The 20,920-nt window shown below is 39.7% G+C and overlaps 1 protein-coding gene across 1 annotated transcript in view; it reads right to left on the bottom strand.

The window, feature by feature from the left end:
* Nucleotides 1-20,920, bottom strand: part of IQCH (IQ motif containing H) — a gene marked incomplete at its 5' end in the record, with an annotated part of 200,887 nt that overhangs the window by 84,637 nt on the left and 95,330 nt on the right. Inside the window, 3 exons of the mRNA XM_081088533.1 lie at nucleotides 3,839-3,922; nucleotides 17,301-17,367; nucleotides 18,058-18,609. Of these exons, the coding sequence (XP_080944659.1) occupies nucleotides 3,839-3,922; nucleotides 17,301-17,367; nucleotides 18,058-18,609 (703 nt within the window). The remainder of the gene's footprint in view (nucleotides 1-3,838; nucleotides 3,923-17,300; nucleotides 17,368-18,057; nucleotides 18,610-20,920) is intronic.

Here is a 20,920-nt window from a genome sequence, read left to right on the forward strand (position 1 = left end):
ACCACAGCAATGGTTATTTCAAGAGACCAACCTTTCCCCTGCTCCATTCCCAAGGAGGAGTAGATTAATTATGTAGGACATCTAGTGACTGTCGGTTTAAAGGAAACACTGTCTTCATTCAACTGTTCTCCTTCTTAAGATGTACTTATGGACTTAGAAAGAAATCCTCATTAAATATCCCACCCAAATGGAAGTCAGGTGAGATTACCCTCTCCAGGCTGCAAAATATTTCAAGGAGTATGGACAGGAAATCAGCAGCCAATAAAGTCAATTAATTAATTAATTAATTAATGAAAATAACTGACCAGTAGGAGCAAAGCACTTGACAAGACATGGAGGGAAATACAGGAAGCAAAGCAATGGAGATGCTGGCCATGAAAAGCAACCCTTTCACCCACCCGACAGCCATGAAGCATGGTGGAGAGCAGTGGGCATGAGGAAGCACGCCCACCCGGTGCTGGGGAAGTTCACAGGAGGGAGCTCTGTAAATGTGTCCTCGGGGAGGGAGGCCTGAGAGGAGATTTGGAGACGCCTCTGTTCGGTCTGGCAGAGGGCACAGAGCATAGACTGATTGAATTCTGGCTCAGCTGCCCAGGGACCCTGGATACATTATTTAACCTTTGTAAGCATTGGTTTCATCAACTGTAAAATGGGGGATAAAATCACCGGGGGCACAGTTTTAGAGTGTATTAAATGAAAGAATACATGATATTCATAGTTATATACAGGGTGGGCAAAAGTAGGTCTACAGTTGTTTGCATGGAAAAAGGCATGCAGGTATAGCTTTATTAACTCTGTGTTTTGCATACTCACAACTATACAACCCCTTTTGCCAACCCTTGTATATATATGGCAACCGGTGCCGTATCTGTCACATAGTAGGTGCTCAGCAGACAGTACAAACATCCTCCATGGCTTACCCTTCCTAGGCCAGCCACAGGTACTCCCCACAGTTGTTTGCACGGAAAAAGGCATGCAGGTATAGCTTTATTAACTCTGTGTTTTGCATACTCACAACTATACAACCCCTTTTGCCAACCCTTGTATATATATGGCAACCGGTGCCGTATCTGTCACATAGTAGGTGCTCAGCAGACAGTACAAACATCCTCCATGGCTTACCCTTCCTAGGCCAGCCACAGGTACTCCCCGCGGCGCCCTTCACACCTGTGCTCCTTTTACTCAATGCCTCAAGATTTAACACGATGGAATCACATCCTCTGCTGTTCTGCCTTATTGATCTTGTCTTTCCAAACTCCTAAAAGGTAAGGTGCATACTCTTTCTTATATTCTCCCAAGTCCTGATACAGTATAGAGTGTGCAGGAGGTACTTACTAAGTACTTGTGGGTGGACTGAAGGGATCTGGGAGAATGGAGAGATTCAGGACCTGGAACATCTCACACAATCAGTGAGCTCCCTGGCATCTGGGAGACATGTCCCGCTCCTGAGACAACATCTGTGACTAGAAGTAGAGTCCTCCGAACTGACCTGGTGCTCCATAAATGTAACTACGTGAGGGGCTCCTATTTAATTTGGGAACCCAAACGCCATAAACCTCAAAATAAACTAACTTAGATGACAGTGGTAAAATTGCTGAATGACCAAACTAGTTGTTCCAAATCTTGTGTTTTTAAGACGAGACTAGTGCCTTACCAAACTAGTGGTTTTAAAAACCACTAGTATTTTTTTTAAGTATTGATAAAGGACACAAAACAAATAAAAATAACTTAAAGACTCCGTAACAGAAAACTAAATTTTTCTTGGGAAAAAATTTCTAGGTTACAAATGATGACAAGTCATGTTGCTAATTTCACCTTTCCTGTTCATTTCTGGCAAAGGAATACGTATCATTAACACTAATATCCAGTATTAGTGTGGCTTGACTGTGAATCTATAAACATTCAAAATTGACAGGTAATTTTGGAAAGGAATTAATATGAAAATGAAGATTGCTTTGATTGCTAAGCAATAGTCAATATCAATCACTCTCTTGCTTAACTCATCTAGAAATTGAAAATACTAGTCGTTGCGTCTCCACCTGGCATTCTGACTTCATGGCCAATACGTGAATGACAAGTCTTACCAACATGATCAATCAGATTATCTTTATTTCCCCTGAATAAACAGAAAAAAATCAATACCCTTTACTAGGAATTAATGGAATTTAAAAAAAGATACTCATGTGAATTACAGCATAAGGAATATATTCAATAATATGCATGGTGTCAGATGAGTACTAGAATTCGCAGGGTGATCCTTGCATAAGATATATAAATGTCTCATCACTGAGTTGTACACCTGAAACTAATATAACATAAAAATAGAATTTAAAAGATAGTAATTTATTCTTCCACAAGATTGTTGCTAATTTTCTTAGTTTCTTATTTCACAATCAGGTACCTTGTCTAACTACTCCTCGAGAGGTTTTAGGATTGCCTTCTGTGCCATGAAGATAGTGTAGCATGAAAAGGCATTTGGTTCATAATCTCTCAGAAATGTCCATTAGCAATATTTCCCATTGCAGGTAGACCTACACGGAATTACTGAATTATTTAAAATAGAAGTTTAATACTTTCAAGTCTTTTCTAATAATGAGAATCTCTTGTAAAGAAATTCTTTGGCGATGGTTTGTGCTATATGAAAAAGCTAAGAAAAAAATTAATTCAAATAAATTAGAGCAAAGTCTGCCCTCTGCTGCACTTCAGTGGTTTCCACCCGGTCAGGTTTTTAGTTGCAATAGCTCAGCACTAACAAATCAATCTCAAGTCATTAAATTTATTTTTGTAAGGCTGAAAAACAATATGAGTGCCTAGATAATAGATTAAAGCAATTACACTATTATTATTTTAGGACACTGTAAATTTCAAGTACGGATGTATTTTTGTTACTAAATGGCATTTATAAAATAATAATGATGCTGAAATATATGTGAAGCGTGTAAAGTATGTCATTCCAGGGAGCCAGCTGAGTTGGTCATTGATAATTTAAAATCCTTCTTTGTTTTGCTTAAATAAGGGCCAAAGCAATTATATTTTTAACAAAACGAAGCAGTTTTTATTTGGTAACTAATAAAAACCTAGTTTTTGTTTAACCCTGAATTTTGCCTAGTACATCTCAAACTGCTTCACTGTTATTGCTTGGCCTTTGCAGCCTTTATTCTTTAAGCCTGGCCAGCACCCTAGCTTTGAATGGTATCAGTCAAATTCTCGTACCCATCGCTCCTGGGTCCAGGTGGTGTCTGATTTGGAACTGACCAAATCAGTATTGGAACTTGACTTTTACAAAGGTGTATCTATCACTCAAAGTTTGTACTTAAGAATTTCCTCTATTAGGCATCCTCTGTTTTCTAATAACTAGATGCTATATATTAGATAAAATCTTTTAAAAATCTATCCTCATTTCCCTCTTATTCTTACAATGAAGACACAATGCTTTTAATTTCTGATACCACCTTCCACTCATTCCCCAGATAATATAATAGAGAATATTGGCACAAACATGGTAATTTCACTCCCTGCAAGAATTAGTAAATGAAGAAGATTTGGGGCTATAGGAGAGAAATCCTTATCCAAACCTGCAGCAAAGAGAATTTAGAAAACTACCCAAGTAAATTGGTTAAAGATGTCATTTTTTAAATTCAAGTTGACTTCACTATAAATCTGTCCTTTAAAACAAAACATTCAATTGCCCTGCAAGTAAATGAGAAGTCTGAGCCTTTTACTTATAGGGAGAGGGAAAAAAGCAAAAACAAACAAAAGAAACCCCCTCAAAAACATTTTATCCCCACCCACTGATAAACATTCCAAAGAGTCATTTGTGTAAAAGTGTTTACTGTACCTATGATGTCACACAGCCGCCCCAACTGCATGTTCTGTTGAGTGTCGAAGTTGTCAATATTTTGTCGCACAGGCTGGGTATAACCTAAAAGGCAAACAAGGTGTCAAAACCCAGAAAGAGAGAATCAGGATGGCAACATGGCACACCCAGGATTCCAAATGTCACCATTCACATTTCCAGGGAAGAGTTTTCTCTGGAGCATCTTGCAGAAACAGCCTCACTCCCAAGAGTGAGGTCCTCGCTTCCCAGGGGAGTAAGCATTATTCCGGGAGATGTGCTCAGCAGCACTTTCTGCAACAGACAGAGGTTTGTATTTTTCAATACTGGCCAGGCTGCTGGGAATCAGGGTTATGAAAACATGGGGAAATTTTCTGACGTTTAACATGAATGTTCAAAACAACATGTAAAAAATATGCTCAGGTTAAAACACACACACACAATTTTGGCTTTTTAACTTATGTTTCCTATGGGGCATTTTGAATATGTGTCCCAGGGTTATTCTAAACTGACGCACAGATTTCAAGAGAAACCTCTTGCTGTCAGGAATATGTCTTTACGTGAAAGAAACATGCTTCTGCTCACACAGTCAAAAGGACTTTTAACCTTTAAAGGGCAATAAAGCTTCTTGCAGTCAGTGCAGTATTTTATCAGTGCTAACGAAAGTCCTGCCGGTTGCCTTCGTGTCCAGTGGAAACAGAGCAGAAGGAAAACCCACGTGGGTTACTATTGTCCAAAAATCTTCCACAGCAACAGACAGCAGCAACAACACTTCCTGCTAATACGTCAGGGTTAAAAATATAAGTGTGTGAAAACATGAACTTTAAAGGCATGCATGCTCACAATCAGGTATAATGGCTTACACAAAATTCAACAACTGTAGGTGCAACTCATTTTTTTCTCTCAATAAAATTGCTTTTCACATTTTGAAGAAATGCTTCAATGCCTCCTTGTGGTTAGTGAGCCCAAACACATGTTTCAAGTTAAACTGCCATAGATAAAGTGATTTTAAATACTGCATCTTTGAGATGGCACAGACTTCCTTTTCAGCGAAAGGAAAACTATAGCAATTCAGGCAACAGGGCTTCAGATCAAATGAACTCAGATAATTGGCTCCTTGCTTTGATGTCAGTGTTTAAACACTAGACGACCTCTGGAAATTAAATGAGTTTACAATTCCTCTGAAAGCCTCCCTTTGGCTTTATGCAGATAAACTAAAGAGGCAGAAAGCCAAATGTGTTGTTGGAGTTATTTTTGAGAAATTATTAAATTCTAAAATAATTTGGGGAGCCATTCCATGGAATATGAAAATTAATATAGACAGCTACAAACAATGCTGTCTTGGTGTGTGGTTGCAATATTGTAACTTGGGATTTTGCATATGTATAATTTGAATAAGTGTTTAGAAAGTGGCATTATGAATAACATATATTAAAACTATAAGAAGGCAGAAAAAAATGCCCTAAAGAAATAAGGTGCTATTAAGAAAAGTGCCTGAGAGCATTGCATGAACACATTTCTTTTCGAAAGTAAAGATAAAAGGCAGTGTGATGTCTCATTAAGCTGCTGTCCAATTTAAAATATAAAGGCTGTCTGGTCACTTTCTGCAGCACAGGAATGAATATATCTGTGTTTCAATCAAGTGCTTGAAGTTAGTTTTCCAACAAAGTATTTAGTACCTCTGTTACCACTGATCAAGGATGCATATAAAGTATCTACACAGAATTACGGGGTATGATAGAACTGGTTACTCCGTTAAACCTACAAATACACCCATTTTAAAGAACTGCATATTAACAATCTCAGAACATTGTTATAGAAGATCATAATGAGTAACAGATATGAAAACATTTTGCAAAGTGTAAAGTGCTGGGCAAACATAGGTATTTTAATGTTGTGAGGTATGTGCCCTTCCAAAGCTTGTAAGAGCAACAACAAGTTCTGTGTATGTTGCAACAGACCACTCTACTTGGGCAAGATGCAATGCAATGCACAGTGCCATTGGCAGAGCAGATGTTGGGAGTCAATTTTTAAAAAAATCAGATTTATTCTTATGTTTTGTATATCCACAAAGTAGATGACTCCTAGGTGAAAAGACCTCATTAATGCTGATGGCATATATTAAATACAACAGAGACTTAACCAGGAAACTATCAGCAAGGATGCTCTGGCTTTGGGAACTTCAGCAGTTCCAGTGGCAATGAACCATCACAGTTTGGAATATAATCTACAAAGACGGGATACTTCAACGGTCAGACTAGAAACGCTGGGGGAGTTCTGAGAGCCCACTCCTCCTACCCCGCCATGTTATAGATGGGGAAGCTCAGGGGAAGTGCCTTGTCTCTTGTCCAAGGTTGCATAAACCTACAAGTTATTATACAGTTCAGATACTACAGATTTAGCTCCTGTGACAAATGTGGTTACATAAAATAGAGAAAACAAGACTCTCCAAGTGTGAGCAGAGAACTACAGAAGGGACAAAGAGCCTTTGCCACTCTTAAGACTTATTTCCAATTTTGTAATGGGCAGAAGAATGACCCTTCAAAGATGTTCTTGTCCCCACCCCTGGAATCTGTGAATATGTTAGGTTACATGGTAAAGGGGAAAAAAAGTTGCAAATGGAATGAAGGCTGCTAATCAGCTGACATTAAAATAAGGAGATTGGCTGGGCCCAATGTCATCAAGGGTTCTTAAAAGTGGGAGACAGAGAGAGGAAGAAGAGTAGAGTTAGAGATGTGACTGCAGAAGGAAGGCACAGAGAGCTGCAATGTTGGCTCTGAAGATGGAGGAAGGCTCCAAGGGCTTTTCTTGTTAATTCCTTTGTGGGTGGCTTCTAAAAGCTGGAAAGGATAAGGAAACAGATTATCTCATAGATCTCATAGAACCCTCCAGAAAGTAACACAGCCTGCCGACACCTTGATCTTAGCCTTTCGGGTTTCTGAACTACAGAACTGTAAGGTAATAAACTTGGGTTGTTTTAAGCCACTAAGCTTGTAGTAACTTGTTACAAGATGATAGGAAACCAATATGACTTTCTACCTTCCCTTGCCCTCCTGTATGCATCACCTCTCAGATATCTTGCTTCTCTTTCACTCTAACTGAAAGATGAGGAAGGGCCAAAATCCCCAATAAGAACTCATAATAAGCATTAGATAAGTGTTGTTGTTGCTGTTATTATCTTTTTTCTTTCTTAACTTCAGCTGAGCCAGATTGCAATTTTCAAAAGGAGCCTCATTTTTACAAACCTTACTCTTACAAACATAAAATTATATTTGAGCTATCAGAGTACAGTTCTTCTCGCTTATGCAGCTGATAGGCTCTCATCGCTGTCAAGTGTGTCGGAACACCCTTTTCTAAGAAGATTCTCAGTCTTCCCTCACAGTCACTCTCTTGCACCCTTTCTCTGCTATCCTTTTCTCATGTTGTCATTGTATGTTTCTTTGCTTGTTGGTTTATTGGTTGTACGTCTCTCTTCTCCCCTGCACTACTCCGGCTCCTGTAAACAGACTGCAAGTTCCATTAAAACAGACAGTGAGATATCCCCAGTCAAATGAATGAATGAAATGTGTCTCAAGATCCTAGTCAAAGAATCTGAAATTCCTAGCCCTTTCTGCCATGTGTTCTCATCATTTCCTCTCCTCCTTTCAACTCTTTTAAAATTGGGTTCCCTGATCTGAAGAATTTCTAGGAAATTCAAAGAATGGTCAGTGGGCTCTGTAGCTTTTCTAGGTCCTCATCTGCATAGAATAAAACAATAGTGGCCTGGCCGGTGTGGTTCAGTGGTTGAGAAAACTAAGAGGTCACCAGTTTGGTTCCTGGTCAGGGCACATGCCCAGATTTCGGTCTTGATCCCCAGTAGGAGGCGTGCAGGAGGCAAGCAGTTGATATTTCTCTCTCATTAATGTTTCTCTCTCTCTTTCTCCTTTCCTCTCTCTCTAAAAATCTATTAAAAAACATATTTAAAACACTGGCCTACAGGGGCACTCTCTCCTTATCACTACAGAGGGAACTTAGCCTCTTTCTTTATGGCCATCCTCATCACCTGCAAAATATTCCTAGTTTGATAGAGTATTCCATCTTTTTTTCAAAAAGTTATGCCTCTGCTTTACAGCAAAGAAGGGTACCCACAAGCTGCCTCTCTAAAGTTATCCAAGTACTTTGGTCCTCTATTGAACCAAGAATACTCATCACTAGTTCAATTATGCTCATACTGGCTGTCATTTCTCCATCTTCATTTCTACCTTCATCTTTTTTCCCATTCCCACCCTCACCCCCATACAAACTCCTATCAGATGATGCTAATTGACTCTTTGCAAGCAGTAAGCTAGCTGTGCTAGGACTGGCTTTTCCTTCACAGAAACCAAGGCAACACTCAGTGACTAAGCTCTCTTAGGACTATGCATGGCTCTGTGACAGGCCCCTGCCCCTGTAGTAGAATCAAATATTTTTGAACACCTGCTCATTACCCTGTAGTTGACTCCTAGTTTCTTTTGTCTCCAAGTCCTATTCCTTGTCATGGTACCTAAGGCAGTGAAGGGGTTTAAAACTGACTTCTAGTTACTAGGTAATTCTCATTCATCTGATCACCCTGGCCTGAGATGGCAGTCAACCATGCCTCAGTATGAGGGACTGAAGCAGTAGTCTCAACCTTTTCCCCATTTTGAAACACATGATGGGAGATGTTCAAATGTATCACACACTGCTAGGCATATGCAGTACAGAAGCAACAGTAGCTCCATCCCTCTCTCATCCACTCAAGAAAGCATACTGCCAGCTCAGCAAGAGCACCATTATCACAGAGATGATCTTGAATTGCTCCAATTCATTGAAAAAATTATCATTAGTCAACTTCGGTATTCTAATAGTAAAAATTTAGGGGAACATGTGCCATACTTCACAATTGATTACATGTCAACATATTACAGTAATCTAGAGAAATGTGATCTGGACATTATGGTTATACCCCGCTTTTAATTAGTTGTGCAAGTGTGAAAGCACAAGATACTGAGATAGGAGATAAGATGTAGCAAGAGAGAGGCCCATTTGGGTTATTTACATAGTATTCATGGCCCAGGACACGGATTTGTGCATACTGAAAGGAAATTAATTAGAAGAAATATTTTAATATCGCTATTTGCTTTCTCTATAATAGAAGAGTCAACCAAATTCACAATCGGCAATGACAGATCCCAAAACACACACATGTGATTGGCACTAGCAAGAGCTTTCAATGTATCGCACACGTGCAAGTCAACTTAGCCTTTTATATATATACTAGAGGCCCGGTGCACAAAAATGTGTGCATTCAGGGGGGAGGAGGGGTCCCTCAGCCCGGCCTGTGCCCTCTCGCAGTCTGGGACCCCTCGGGCCATGACCACTTGCTGGTTTAGGCCTGCTTCCTGGGGGATTGGACTTAGATGGTAATCAGACATCCCTCTGGCAGCCCGGCAGCCCTCGGGAGATGCCCACTTGCCAGAGGGGAGCAGACCTTAGCACTGCTGAGGAGGCAGGAGGGGTTCCCACCACCACCGCTGTACTGGAAGCCATCAGCCTGGCTTGTGGCTGAGCAGAGCTCCCCCCTGTGAGAGCGCATTGACTACCAGGGGGCAGCTCCTGCATTGAGTGTCTGCCCCCTGGTGCTCAGTGTGTGTCATAGTGACCAGTCAATCCCAGTCTTTCTGCTGTTAGGGTCAGTTTGCATATTACCCTTTTACTATATAGGATAGAGGCCTGGTGCACGGGTGGGGGCCAGCTGGTTTGCCCTGAATGGTGTCCTGGATCAGGGTGGGGGTTCTGCTTGGGTGCCTGGCCAGCCTGGATGATGGGCTGATGGCTGTTTGCATCTGGTCGCACCCCCTTCAGGGTGGGAGTCCCCACTGGGGTGTCTGGCCAGCCTGGATGAGGGGCTAATGGATGTTTGCAGCTGGTCACACCCCCTTCAGGGTGGGGGTCCCCACTGGGGTGCCTGGCCAGTCTGGGTGAGGGCCTGAGGGCCGTTTTCAGGCTGGTGGGCAACTGAAGCTCCCAGCCTCTCCTTTTTTTCTTTTTTAAAAAAATTCTGGGATTTATTTTCCTTCTATAGCTGTCACTGGAGCTGCGAGCCAGCTCCAGCTCTGAGGCCCGGCTCCAGCTCGGAGGCTTGGCTGGCTGAAAGCAGGTATCTGGGTTTGTTTAGCTTCTATAATTGAAACATTCTTGCCATCACTGACACTCTAAGCTCTGAAGCCGAAGCTGGCTGAAAGCAGGTATCTGGAGCTTGTTTAGCTTCTATAATTGCAACTTTGTTACTTAGAGTGGAGCTTAGAGCAGGCCGAGGCAGGCGGGGAACCTGGCTTCCTCCATCACTGGAGCAAGCAAGCCTCCTGTTCGCTTCAGCTGTGTGGCTGCTGGCCGCCATCTTTGTTGGCAGTTAATTTGCATATCCTGCTGATTAGCCAGTGGGAAGCCTAGCGGAGGTATGGTTAATTACCATGTTTGTCTATTATTATATAGGATAGAATAAACTTGCTTAATTAGACCTGCTTTCTGACTTAGCTAGACTTTTTCCAGCCCAGTGAAGCACCCCAACTTCTCTTTCAGGCAATTGTCAGCAACACAGCAGAAAATATCAACATGAAGCAGATTATTATTGTAGATCATGCAGGGAGAACAAAGGGTAAAATATTTAACTGCAGCAGTGTTTGACTATATTCTGCGCAGTGAAAAAACCTGAAGTCATTTTCAAGGTCTATTATTTCTTACTTCTTTTCAGTTGGGTCAAATTTCTAAACTTTCTAAATCTCCATTTTCCAGCTAATGAAAAGAAAATAGGATTCTACCACGTCTCCTATCTACCTACTCCAGGACTTCTGTGAGGATCAAGTGAGATGAGGCATGTGAAAACGCTTCATAGACATTTGGTTAAAGTGTAAAATGTTTTCACCTGGCTATAAAGCAAGTCATGTTCCTGGGCTGAAGAAACTCCAAGGAGGCTAGTGGCTAGGGAGAGGAAACTGGGTGTTGCTACGTGACATCATTACCAGCGCCCACAGCCACTGTTTCTGGGCTGGGCTGTGGGCCACATTTTGCACCATGGGGTCTTGGCAGCATTGGCTGCAATTTGGTGGGCTGTTGCTCCAGGGTGGTGGTGGGGCCTGTGTCCCACTTAGGGGAAACTGAGTGTTGCTTTGTCGGCACCAGGTCTGCAGTGCTGTTTCTTTGTAAATGGCCAGTACGTGTCACAGCAGCTCCTGCATTGAGCATCTTCCCCCTGGTGGTCAGTGTGTGTCATAGCTACCAGTCGGACGGTTGGAGGGACACTTATATATGTATAGACATCCAGTGCCAGTTTGTTGAAAATAAAGCTGAGAGTTGTGTTTTGGGAGGTGGTGAGGAGGGTTTGGGAATTTTGTGATGAGGATGTAGAAAGCACAGGAGGTACTTAAATATTTTTAGAGTTTTAAAAACGTTCTCAAACCAAACCTGCCAAATGGATTCAGTGTGGTTCTGAAGACCTTCTTTTCAAAAGGGTGAGGACTTTCCTTTGTTTAAACTTTTTGTCAGTGGCTGGCACGCATTGCATGCAACAGAAGTCAGTGATTCTCAAAGTGTGGTCTGGGGACCCTTTCGGGAGGTCTGTAAGGTCAAACTATTTTCAAAATGATACCAAGATGGTATTTGCCTTTTTCAACCTTATTGTCTCATAAAACACAAAAAGTTTATTGATGTGATTTTAGATTTCACATTGCAACTAACACTTAAGAATTATTATTGTTGAATTTTGGTATAAAATCAAAAAAGAATGTACACAATTATCTGAAAAGGCTGTAAAAAACATATTATTCCCTTTTCCAAATACTTATCTGTGTAGGGCCAGGTTTTCTTCATATGCTTCAACCAAAACAACAGATTGCAATAGACTGAATACAGAAATATATCTAAGAACTCAAATATGTTCTATTAAGAGATTTGCTAACTTGCTGATGTATGCCATTCTTCTATTTTTTTTTTGTTTTGGAATGGAAAATAAACTTTTAAAGAAAAAATAAAATTACGTTATTTAGTTTAAAATTAGTGATGGATTTATTTATTACTATTTTAAAATAAACATTTTTAAGTTAATCAGTTTTATTTTCTAATATGGTGAGTATCTAGAGATATAACCTACTTAAACCAACACTCTGGAGTGTCCTCAGTAATCAACACAAGTATAAGTTGGAGAACTGCTGAACAATTATTTTAATATTTTTATGAGAATGACGATGACGAAAATCATAGCTTTATCTTAGTATTTGTAAGACTCTTTTTAGAGCATACCTTTTTAGAAAAATGTTTTTATTGATTTCAGAGAGGAAGAGAGAGGGAGAGACAGACAGAAACATCAATGATAAGAGAGAATTATCGATTGGCTGCCTTCTGCATGTCCCTTACTGGGGATTGAGCCAAAGGCGAATTGAACTGTGACTTCCTGGTTCATAGGTTGATGCCCAACCACTGAGTGACTGTGGCTGGGAGAGCATATCTTTTTGTTGTTAATCCTCACCTGAGGATATTTTCCCACTGATTTTTAGAAAGAGTGGAAGGGAGGGGGAGAGACAGAGAGAGAGAGAAACAGACATTGATTGGGTGCCTTCCACATGCTCCCCAATCAGGGCGAGGGATCGAGCCTGCAACCGAGGTACGTGCCCTTGACCAGAATTGAACCCGGGACCCTTCAGTCCATGGGCCGATGCTTTATCTGCTGAGCCAAACTGGCTAGGGCCAGGCGAGCATATCTTAATGTTAATTCATTTCCTAGAAAGCCCAGGGGCTAGTCAATTGACAACCAGTTTAATGCTGTTTCTGTATTTCGTGGTACAACATGAGACAGCTCAGGACCAACTGGGTAATTTAATATTACAGGGTCACAGGGCCAACGCTGATCTAATCAGCGGATGACTGTTGAGTTGGCTTACTTGGATGAATACAACATGGATGAATACAAATATGTTTTCATTTTAATTTGGGCTATAAATAAACGTGAAAGTTAAGTGTACTTTGTTCCTGATCCCCAAAGACCTAGATGTTTCTGGGAAATGCTGTCTGGGAGATCTTGGCAGTACATCTGTCTCGGGAATTAATATGGCAACCCCACCGCTAAACTATGGATTCCATACTACTTGCCAAAATACATGTTGAAGACTGCAAAGATCTGATTGAAAGTCCTGATTTCCCAGTCCCGAGGTGGAAAGGAACAGAGTGTATCTTGTCTTTGACTTGTCAACTTAAAAATGAGAAGGTAGAAAGGTGCCAATGTGCTTGGAGGCGCAGTAAAAATGTGATTTCAGATCTAACACTCTTGGCTGTGTTCCTCTACCCTGGCCCTGCTCACAAATGAAGGTGAGCGCAAATTCTTATCTTCTGGAGGAAGGGAGTAGAGTTAGGAAGCCACCCTCTCAGGAGCATTTGTGGCTTTCTCAGTTCAGGGTCCAGACAGTTGTGCACACAAGTAAGTTTTCTATCTTTTAGGTATTTGTGACGGCATAGAACAGCAGAAAATGTTGTTTTTCACAACAGCAGGATCCGTAATGTTATAGAATGGAGTACCTTGGAGACCACTAGTTGTGTTAGCCCTAAGGATAATTTGCTGAAATAAAGCGGAGAGGGGGGAATGAGATGAACAATATACCATGCTTTTAGCCGTTAAATCATTTAGCAATGAAAAAAAAATCACATACAGAAAAGAGAAAATCCCATCTCGGTATATCCCTTGTTTTTATTTTAAAGGAGGAAGAGAAGTGGGGGAGGAAACCCAACACTGGGGGTGTAATTGGCTGGCAGCGGCCTCATATACCTGCTCACGGCATCTGAGCCCCATACTTGGCACATCTCATTTAATGTCATCTTATTTTAAAATGCCACTGAGTTTAAGTGTAGCACCAAGTGATGCACTGCAATAAAGATGCACAGGGGTTAAATTAAAAGTGGGGGAAATAACGTGGCCAAAGAAACTGGAAGCAGATCAGCTTGCAGGTTTTGTTTGGACATCTGCTTTTCTAGAGGAATTAGAATTCTTTGTTGCAGTTCTTTCTTATTTGACTGATAGATTTTGCTTAAAATTGACCCTAGTATTCTATTCCTGATATGAACCATAGTAGATTATTTTGCTATAATTATATTTCATTAATAAAAAATGATAAAAATATGAACTATCTAATTAAGAGATCAGCCTATATAATCTAGAAAGAATGACTTTTTATAATCTTATAAAATTACAAAGTGATTAGTTTCTTTGTACAATTAATCAACAGGATCCCACCTCTCCTGTTGGTTAAAAATAGCTAAGCTCTCTGTTACATCTAGGAATATTACCCAAAATATATGTCAATTGTGTTTCATCACTCCTCCGTTCAAAGAGGTTACTTCGCAATGTGTAATTGTCTTTATGATCATATTATCAAGCCATAGATTTTAAAATACATGATACATATTTGGGGGTCAAAATGTTCCTAAGCCCGGCTGGTGTGCTCAGTGATTGAGCGTCAACTCATGAACCAGAAGGTCACAGTTCGATTCCCAGTCAGGACATATGCCCGGGTTTCAGGCTCAGTCCCAGTAAGGGGCACGCAGGAGGCAGCCAATCAATGAGTCTCTCTCATCATTGCTGTCTCTCTCTCTTCTCTCTTCTCTCTTCTCTCTCTCTCTCTCTCTCTCTCTCTCTCTCTCTCTCTCTCTCTTCCTCCACTTTCTCTCTGAAATCAATAATAATAAAAAAAAGTTCCTGAAAGGCCATCCTTTTGGTTTGGAAAGTGCAATTATTCCTGTGTGTGCAAAACTGCATAAATGCCTACAACTGCAATAAATTAGGCAGTCATCAGCTACTAAAAGTTCATTTTTAGGGCTCAAACAAATCAGCAAGCCCCAGTTGGCTAGTGGCATGATGTCATAATTTCCAGGGCTAATTCTATACCAGAACTGATTGCAAATTTCCTATGGAAAGAGAGAAAGAGGACAAGGCTGAAACTTGTATTAAATGCCTACCTGGACCTTACACTCCTACCAACAGATTTTTATTATTGAAGCTGCCTAAACTCGAAACAGAATGACTGTATTGAATAGATGGGAGGTGGGGGAGGGGGGAGAGGGGCATGTATTTAGAGAAAAAAATGCTTCACTTTCAGCCACTTCTATTTTTGTGAATTAAACAGGCAAGTCCTTGGTGCAGGACAAAGTAGCCATGTTGTGACTGGCTGAAATCTTTGTCAAGTGTTCCCAGGGGAAGTGGTCCACAAGAAAAAGACACACCATAATCCTTTTTTTTTTTCAAAGGTATAGTTTGAGAATTATGTCTGTGGGATAGGTATGAGATGGCAGTTTAATGTTACTCAAAATTAATTTAATTTCCACAAGCCATTTATAAAACCTAAAGTACAGATTGTAGAAACAAATACTATTTTATCAAAGCCCAAGTATAACTCTTGTGTGAAACAGTGTAATGGGGCATTTTAAATGCTTAGCTGAGAAAAATATCTGAGCTTGTTCGTATCTCTAGGAAAAGACACGACTGGCCATTTTTCTTTAAAATGGGTTATTATGTTGTTAACAAACAAAAGTTACGGCAATAGGGGAGATTTTCAGATTTATTATGCATTTATTTAAACTGAGTCTGTGTAATCTAGAAGAAAACTAGGTTTAATATCAGATTTAGAATAATGCTTTCTAATAATTTCTGAACAGGTTATTTTTCTACTTCATTTGTAGTCAGCAAGCCCTTTTGAAAATTTAAGATATTTTCATTAATTTTTTTTATTATCCAGTTCAGATTACTGACCATTCTTTTCATAATTTTACCTCTTCAGTAAAATTATCGGGCTTCTCTGCAGGGCTGATTTGCATGGGGGTTTTGAAGAGTCAGAGGTGGGAGTATAGAAGAGAAGAAGTTTGTGGAAATAGTGTCTATAATACCTTTCTTGGTGCTCGTCAACATTGCAAAGTGGGGGGTCTTGTTTCTATTTCTAGTTTTGGAAAAAAATGGAGAATGCAGAGCAAAATTTCCCACATAATATCAGGTCAGGTCCATAATTTGTTGAAGAAGAGAAGGCTCTTTCACCTTATTCTAAGGACTGGAGTCAATTAATTGGGTCTGCAATTAGCCTCTCTGGTTGCAATCAATTACAAGTGCAATTTCTGTGTGTGAGCTAATTTTGTGTGCAAAAGTAGTCCCACCAAAACAAAAGCCCAAGTTAAAATAGAATTCAGATCTGTCTTGCTTCACATCCTAAAAAAAACAACTAATTTTTTCTATGAGTCATAAAGACCAAAAGTAAACTCAAGAATTTTTAAAACTTTTCTACAAATACTTAGGAATATAAGTATTTGAGAATCTAGGAACGTTTGCATTATTTTATTATTATGAATATTTTACTAATTTAAAATAAAATCTTAATTATATTTATATTATAATTTTTTTGCTTTTAATGTTATATATATATAATATACATAGTGTATGGTTCTATACTACACATAAGTACACAAACAAATATACTCACCCAGGAGCATAAATAAATTGCGATTCTGAGTTCCATTACAATAGATCACTTGGTGCATTGCTCTACTTGAAAGGCCTCAACAAAGAGCTAATATGTAATATGAAGATTCCATGAATTTTACTATTTGTCAAAACTCTACCAAGTCAGCTCGGCCTCACCAAAAAAATTTAACACACCAGGTAGATAAAAAGCAAAACAAAACAAACAAGCCAGCAAACAAATCCCAAACATTTTGACAGCGATTCATGTTTTAAAAGAACTTCCAATGCAAATTTCTCATGTCATTTTGGCATACCTATTTTACCACCGTGTTGTAGACAACAGCTTTTAAGTTCCCCAATTCATAAATGTAATTAAATAATTACATTAGTGCTAATTAACATGAAACTGCAGATTATTTAAGCGCAAAAAACACTATTCAACTTCTTAATTATTCTTGTTCACACAGCATTTCCTTTTGCTCAGGCGCCCTAGGTGCAAATAAAGCATCCCATCTGCTCGTAATTAGAACTAAATAATTTCAGAGAATGTAGCTTATCATTTTGACTGCACATTTGATTAAAAACAGTGTACAAGCAATATCCCGGCTTATTGGCATAACCGCAACAACACACACAAGCCTGTGTTCTCCTATCATTAAAGAAGATAGGAAACATTATCTGTTATTTCAGGGGGAAAAATACAACTTTTTAGTTCATTTCATACAGATGAAAGCGAATTACAGCAAATCACCTCTCCACTGAATAGCAGCCCCCACATAATGACTTTATTTGCTTAATCCCCAAATTAAACGCCGTTTCGAGCGAGGGCCCTGTGTTATTACTCTCATCATGTCGAGAACATTTTCCTGCCGAGACCAATTTGAATAAAACAAGGGGCCTTCCTTGAACTCAATCAAGGAGCCATAATGTGGTGGGTAATAGAGGTTGCTGATAGATTTGCAGGCAAAAGTGTTATACCTAATGATGGGATATGGATAATAGTCCTCCTGGAGGTCCTGATGCGATTCCAGTTGGCTGCCAGATGCTAAAAATCAAGAAGAGCATTGATCAGTGACAGGAAGCTGTAGTGGATTCATCTAGTCAAACTTCAGCTGTGTTTCCACTGTACAGTTAAGCCAGGCATAAATTATATTAATTGATTTAATTACATACTTAAAACATCTTCCCCAATTAATTTAATTAGGTGGCTACATGATGCTACTGGCAGGGGAAGATTAGAGGCAGCTCACTTAATTAACAGAATATGAATGAAAAAAAAGAGAAAGCAAACATAAATGAAATTGTGAGCACTAATTAAAAGGCTGTCTGCAAACTTAAATACTTTCTGACAAAGTGGTGACAGCAGTGTAGACAAGACAGGATTTTTTCCCCTAGCAAATTAAAGTGCCAGAAGGTATATACAGGGAGAAAAGGTAATGCAGTTACACCATTGATTTCCTGACAGAACTACCACAGTCAACGTGAAGGGACCTTTTTCCTATAGAAAAATTGCAGCAGGTCTTGCAGATTCCTGGTGAGGACTAAAATATGATGCATGGTACAAACAAACGTAGGGTTTGTGCATCGCACACGGAGGAGAGTGGAAGGTGAGGGAGGCGGAGGGGGAGGGTCGTTGGAGAGAGAAAGGACAGATAAAGAGACAACTTATGGCAATCGTTCAAGCAAGGAATGTTTAGAAAAAGAGTCTGCCTTAACAGCTGGCAGCCTGGTGTACCTTGGCTCGAATGCGGAAATTCTGCAGGTGTCTCTCACGTGACTCCTTCAGGATCTTCATCAGTCGTGTCTTATGGCAATGTAAGAGCCACGCGATGGCAATCACACCCGACGCCCACTTCTGCTGGCGGAAAACGTGGAAGTATTTTCTTGCTTTGTAGCATTTCCATGTGGCTTGGATCTTGCTGGCAGCATTTAACTTCCCACCTTGGCCTTTGTATCGCTGGCCAGGAACAGTTAACATCTTTTGGATGGGAAGAGGGTTCTCAACCACTGAGAGGAGGTCATTTCTGGTAAGTTTATTCTTCAGCTCAAACTCTGGAAGGAGGCCCACCAAACTGTTCCCTTTGATTTTGACTTCCGGTATTGCATATTCCCTGAGGAGCTTCTCGATGTGTTCCAGGAGAGAGAGAATGCTTCCCCAGGATAAAATAAAATGTGACTTGAATGCTATGAAGTCTGGGGCTGTGTTGTCTATGACGCCATCATGAATAAAAAAGTCGTGATCCCACGGTGATTTCAGAGCTCTGGAAGGTGGTGTGAATTTCAAGCTCTGTGGAGAGATGAAAAAGAATTATGATCTACCTTAAAGGAGTGGGCAAGAAACACACAATCACATTATCATCTACTACTCGATGGAAGGAAAATATAGATCCTAGTTTGGATTTAATACCTATATGCCATAATATGGAAGTCTGGCCAGTATCTATCATAAAACTCATTACCAAAAGAATATTTTAGAGGTTGCTCAAAGCTATTATAATTTTTAATAAAAGTGTTATTTAATTGCTCGAAACTGATCACATACAAGTTGTGCATTTAGTTCACTTTGATGTGGCCAACTGACCCTGTAATCTCTGTGATTTACTTTTCACGTACGCATGGATGGAAGCAAATCACTGCTTTCTTGTTCATACGTTATCCACCACCGAGAGAAGGTCATTATTTGTTTGTTTTTTAACCTCACCTGAGGATATTTTTTTCCATTGATTTTTTTTTTTAGAGAGAGTAGAAGGAAGTGATGGAGGGGGAGAGAGTGAAACATTGATGTGAGAGAGACACAGTGGTTGGTTGCTGCTTGTACATGCCCTGACTGGGGCTTGGGATCGAACCTGCAATCCAGGTACATTCCCTTGACTGGGAATCAAACACGAAACCCTCCGGGGTGCTGGCTGGCACACTAACCACTTAGCAACACTAGCCAAGGCTCTTTGCTATCTTTATGATAATTTCAAATATGCTCATCAAAGATTTCCTGTCTATTCTGACATCTAACAGGTCTTCACTTTCTGGTGTTTTGAAATTCTGCCACCTTCTCTTAATATCTAGGAGTGATTTTATAAGGAGCATTATGTTGTCTGTTATCACCATGGCCACTTTCTAGGTTCTTTTTGACATATGTTCTTTTATTCTTAAATCTGGTATCTTCTTAGGGATATATCTGGTGCTATCCTCAGGTAGAATCTGAAATGACCTAACAAATAAAACCAAGGAAGCATTTGCTTCATTTTGTTCCTATCTATACTGATTGAATTTTAAGTCATGAAAAATACTACTTTTGTTTTTAAATGCTGAGATGGGTTCTCTAAGAGTGGGATGATGGGCAGTTTTTTCTTCTTTATTCTTTTCTGTATGAAAATAACTGAGTAAATGCTATTTAAAAAATAAAATCAGAAGTGGCTTGGATTATAACAGCAATATATGTTACACACATTAATAAATGAATTCAGCAATGTAGCAGGATACAAAATTAACACCCGGAAATCTATGGCATTTTTATACACCAATAGTGAACTTACAGAAAGAGAGATTAAAAAAACAATCCCATTTACCATCACACCAAAAAGATTAAGATACCTAGGAATAAACTTAACTAAGGAGGTAAAAGACCTGTACTCAGAAAACTACAGGACACTGAAAAAAGAGATAGAGGAAGACATAAACAGATGGAAGAAAATACCGTATTCATGGATTGGTCATCATCAACATCATCAAAATGTCCATACTACCCAAAGCAATCTATAGATTCAATGCAATCCCCATTAAATTACCAATGGCATATTTCACAGACCTAGAACGAACTTTCCAAAAATTCATCTGGAATTAAAAAAAAGACCCCGAATAGCTGCAGCAATCCAGAGAAAGAACAAAGTAGGAGGGATCTCAATACCGGATATCAAGCTGTATTACAAAGTCACTGTTCTCAAAACTGCCTGATACTGGCACAAGAACAGACATATAGACCAATGAAATAGGATAGAGAACCCAGAAATCAACCCAAACCACTGTGTCAATTAATATTTGACAAAGGAAGCAAGAGAATACAATGTAGTCAGGATATTCTCTTCAATAAATGGTGTTGGAAAAATTGAACAGATACATGCAAAAAAAATAAAAAGAAAAGAAAAGAAAGAAAGGAAGAAACTAGATCACCAACTTACACCATACACAAAAATAAACACAAAATTGATAAAGGACTTAAACGTAAGACAGGAAACCATAAAAATCTTAGAAGAATCCACAGGCAGCAACATCTCAGACATATGCCCAAGGAATATCTTCACCGATACAGCTCCTAGGCCCGCAGCGGTTGGCAAACTCATTAGTCAACAGAGCCAAATATCAACAGTACGACGATTGAAATTTCTTTTGAGAGCCATATTTTTTAAACTTAAATTATGTAGGTAGGTACATTGTTATTAACTTAATTAGGGTACTCCTAAGGCTTAGGAAGAGCCACACTCAAGGGGCCAAAGAGCCGCATGTGGCTCGCAAGCCGCAGTTTGCCGACCACGGTCCTAGGGCAATGGAAACTAAAGAGAAAATAAACAAATGGGACTACAACAAAATAAAAAGCTTCTGCA

This window comes from Myotis nattereri (genome assembly GCF_964212035.1).
Source record: "Myotis nattereri genome assembly, chromosome: 1".
Lineage (NCBI taxonomy): Eukaryota > Metazoa > Chordata > Mammalia > Chiroptera > Vespertilionidae > Myotis > Myotis nattereri.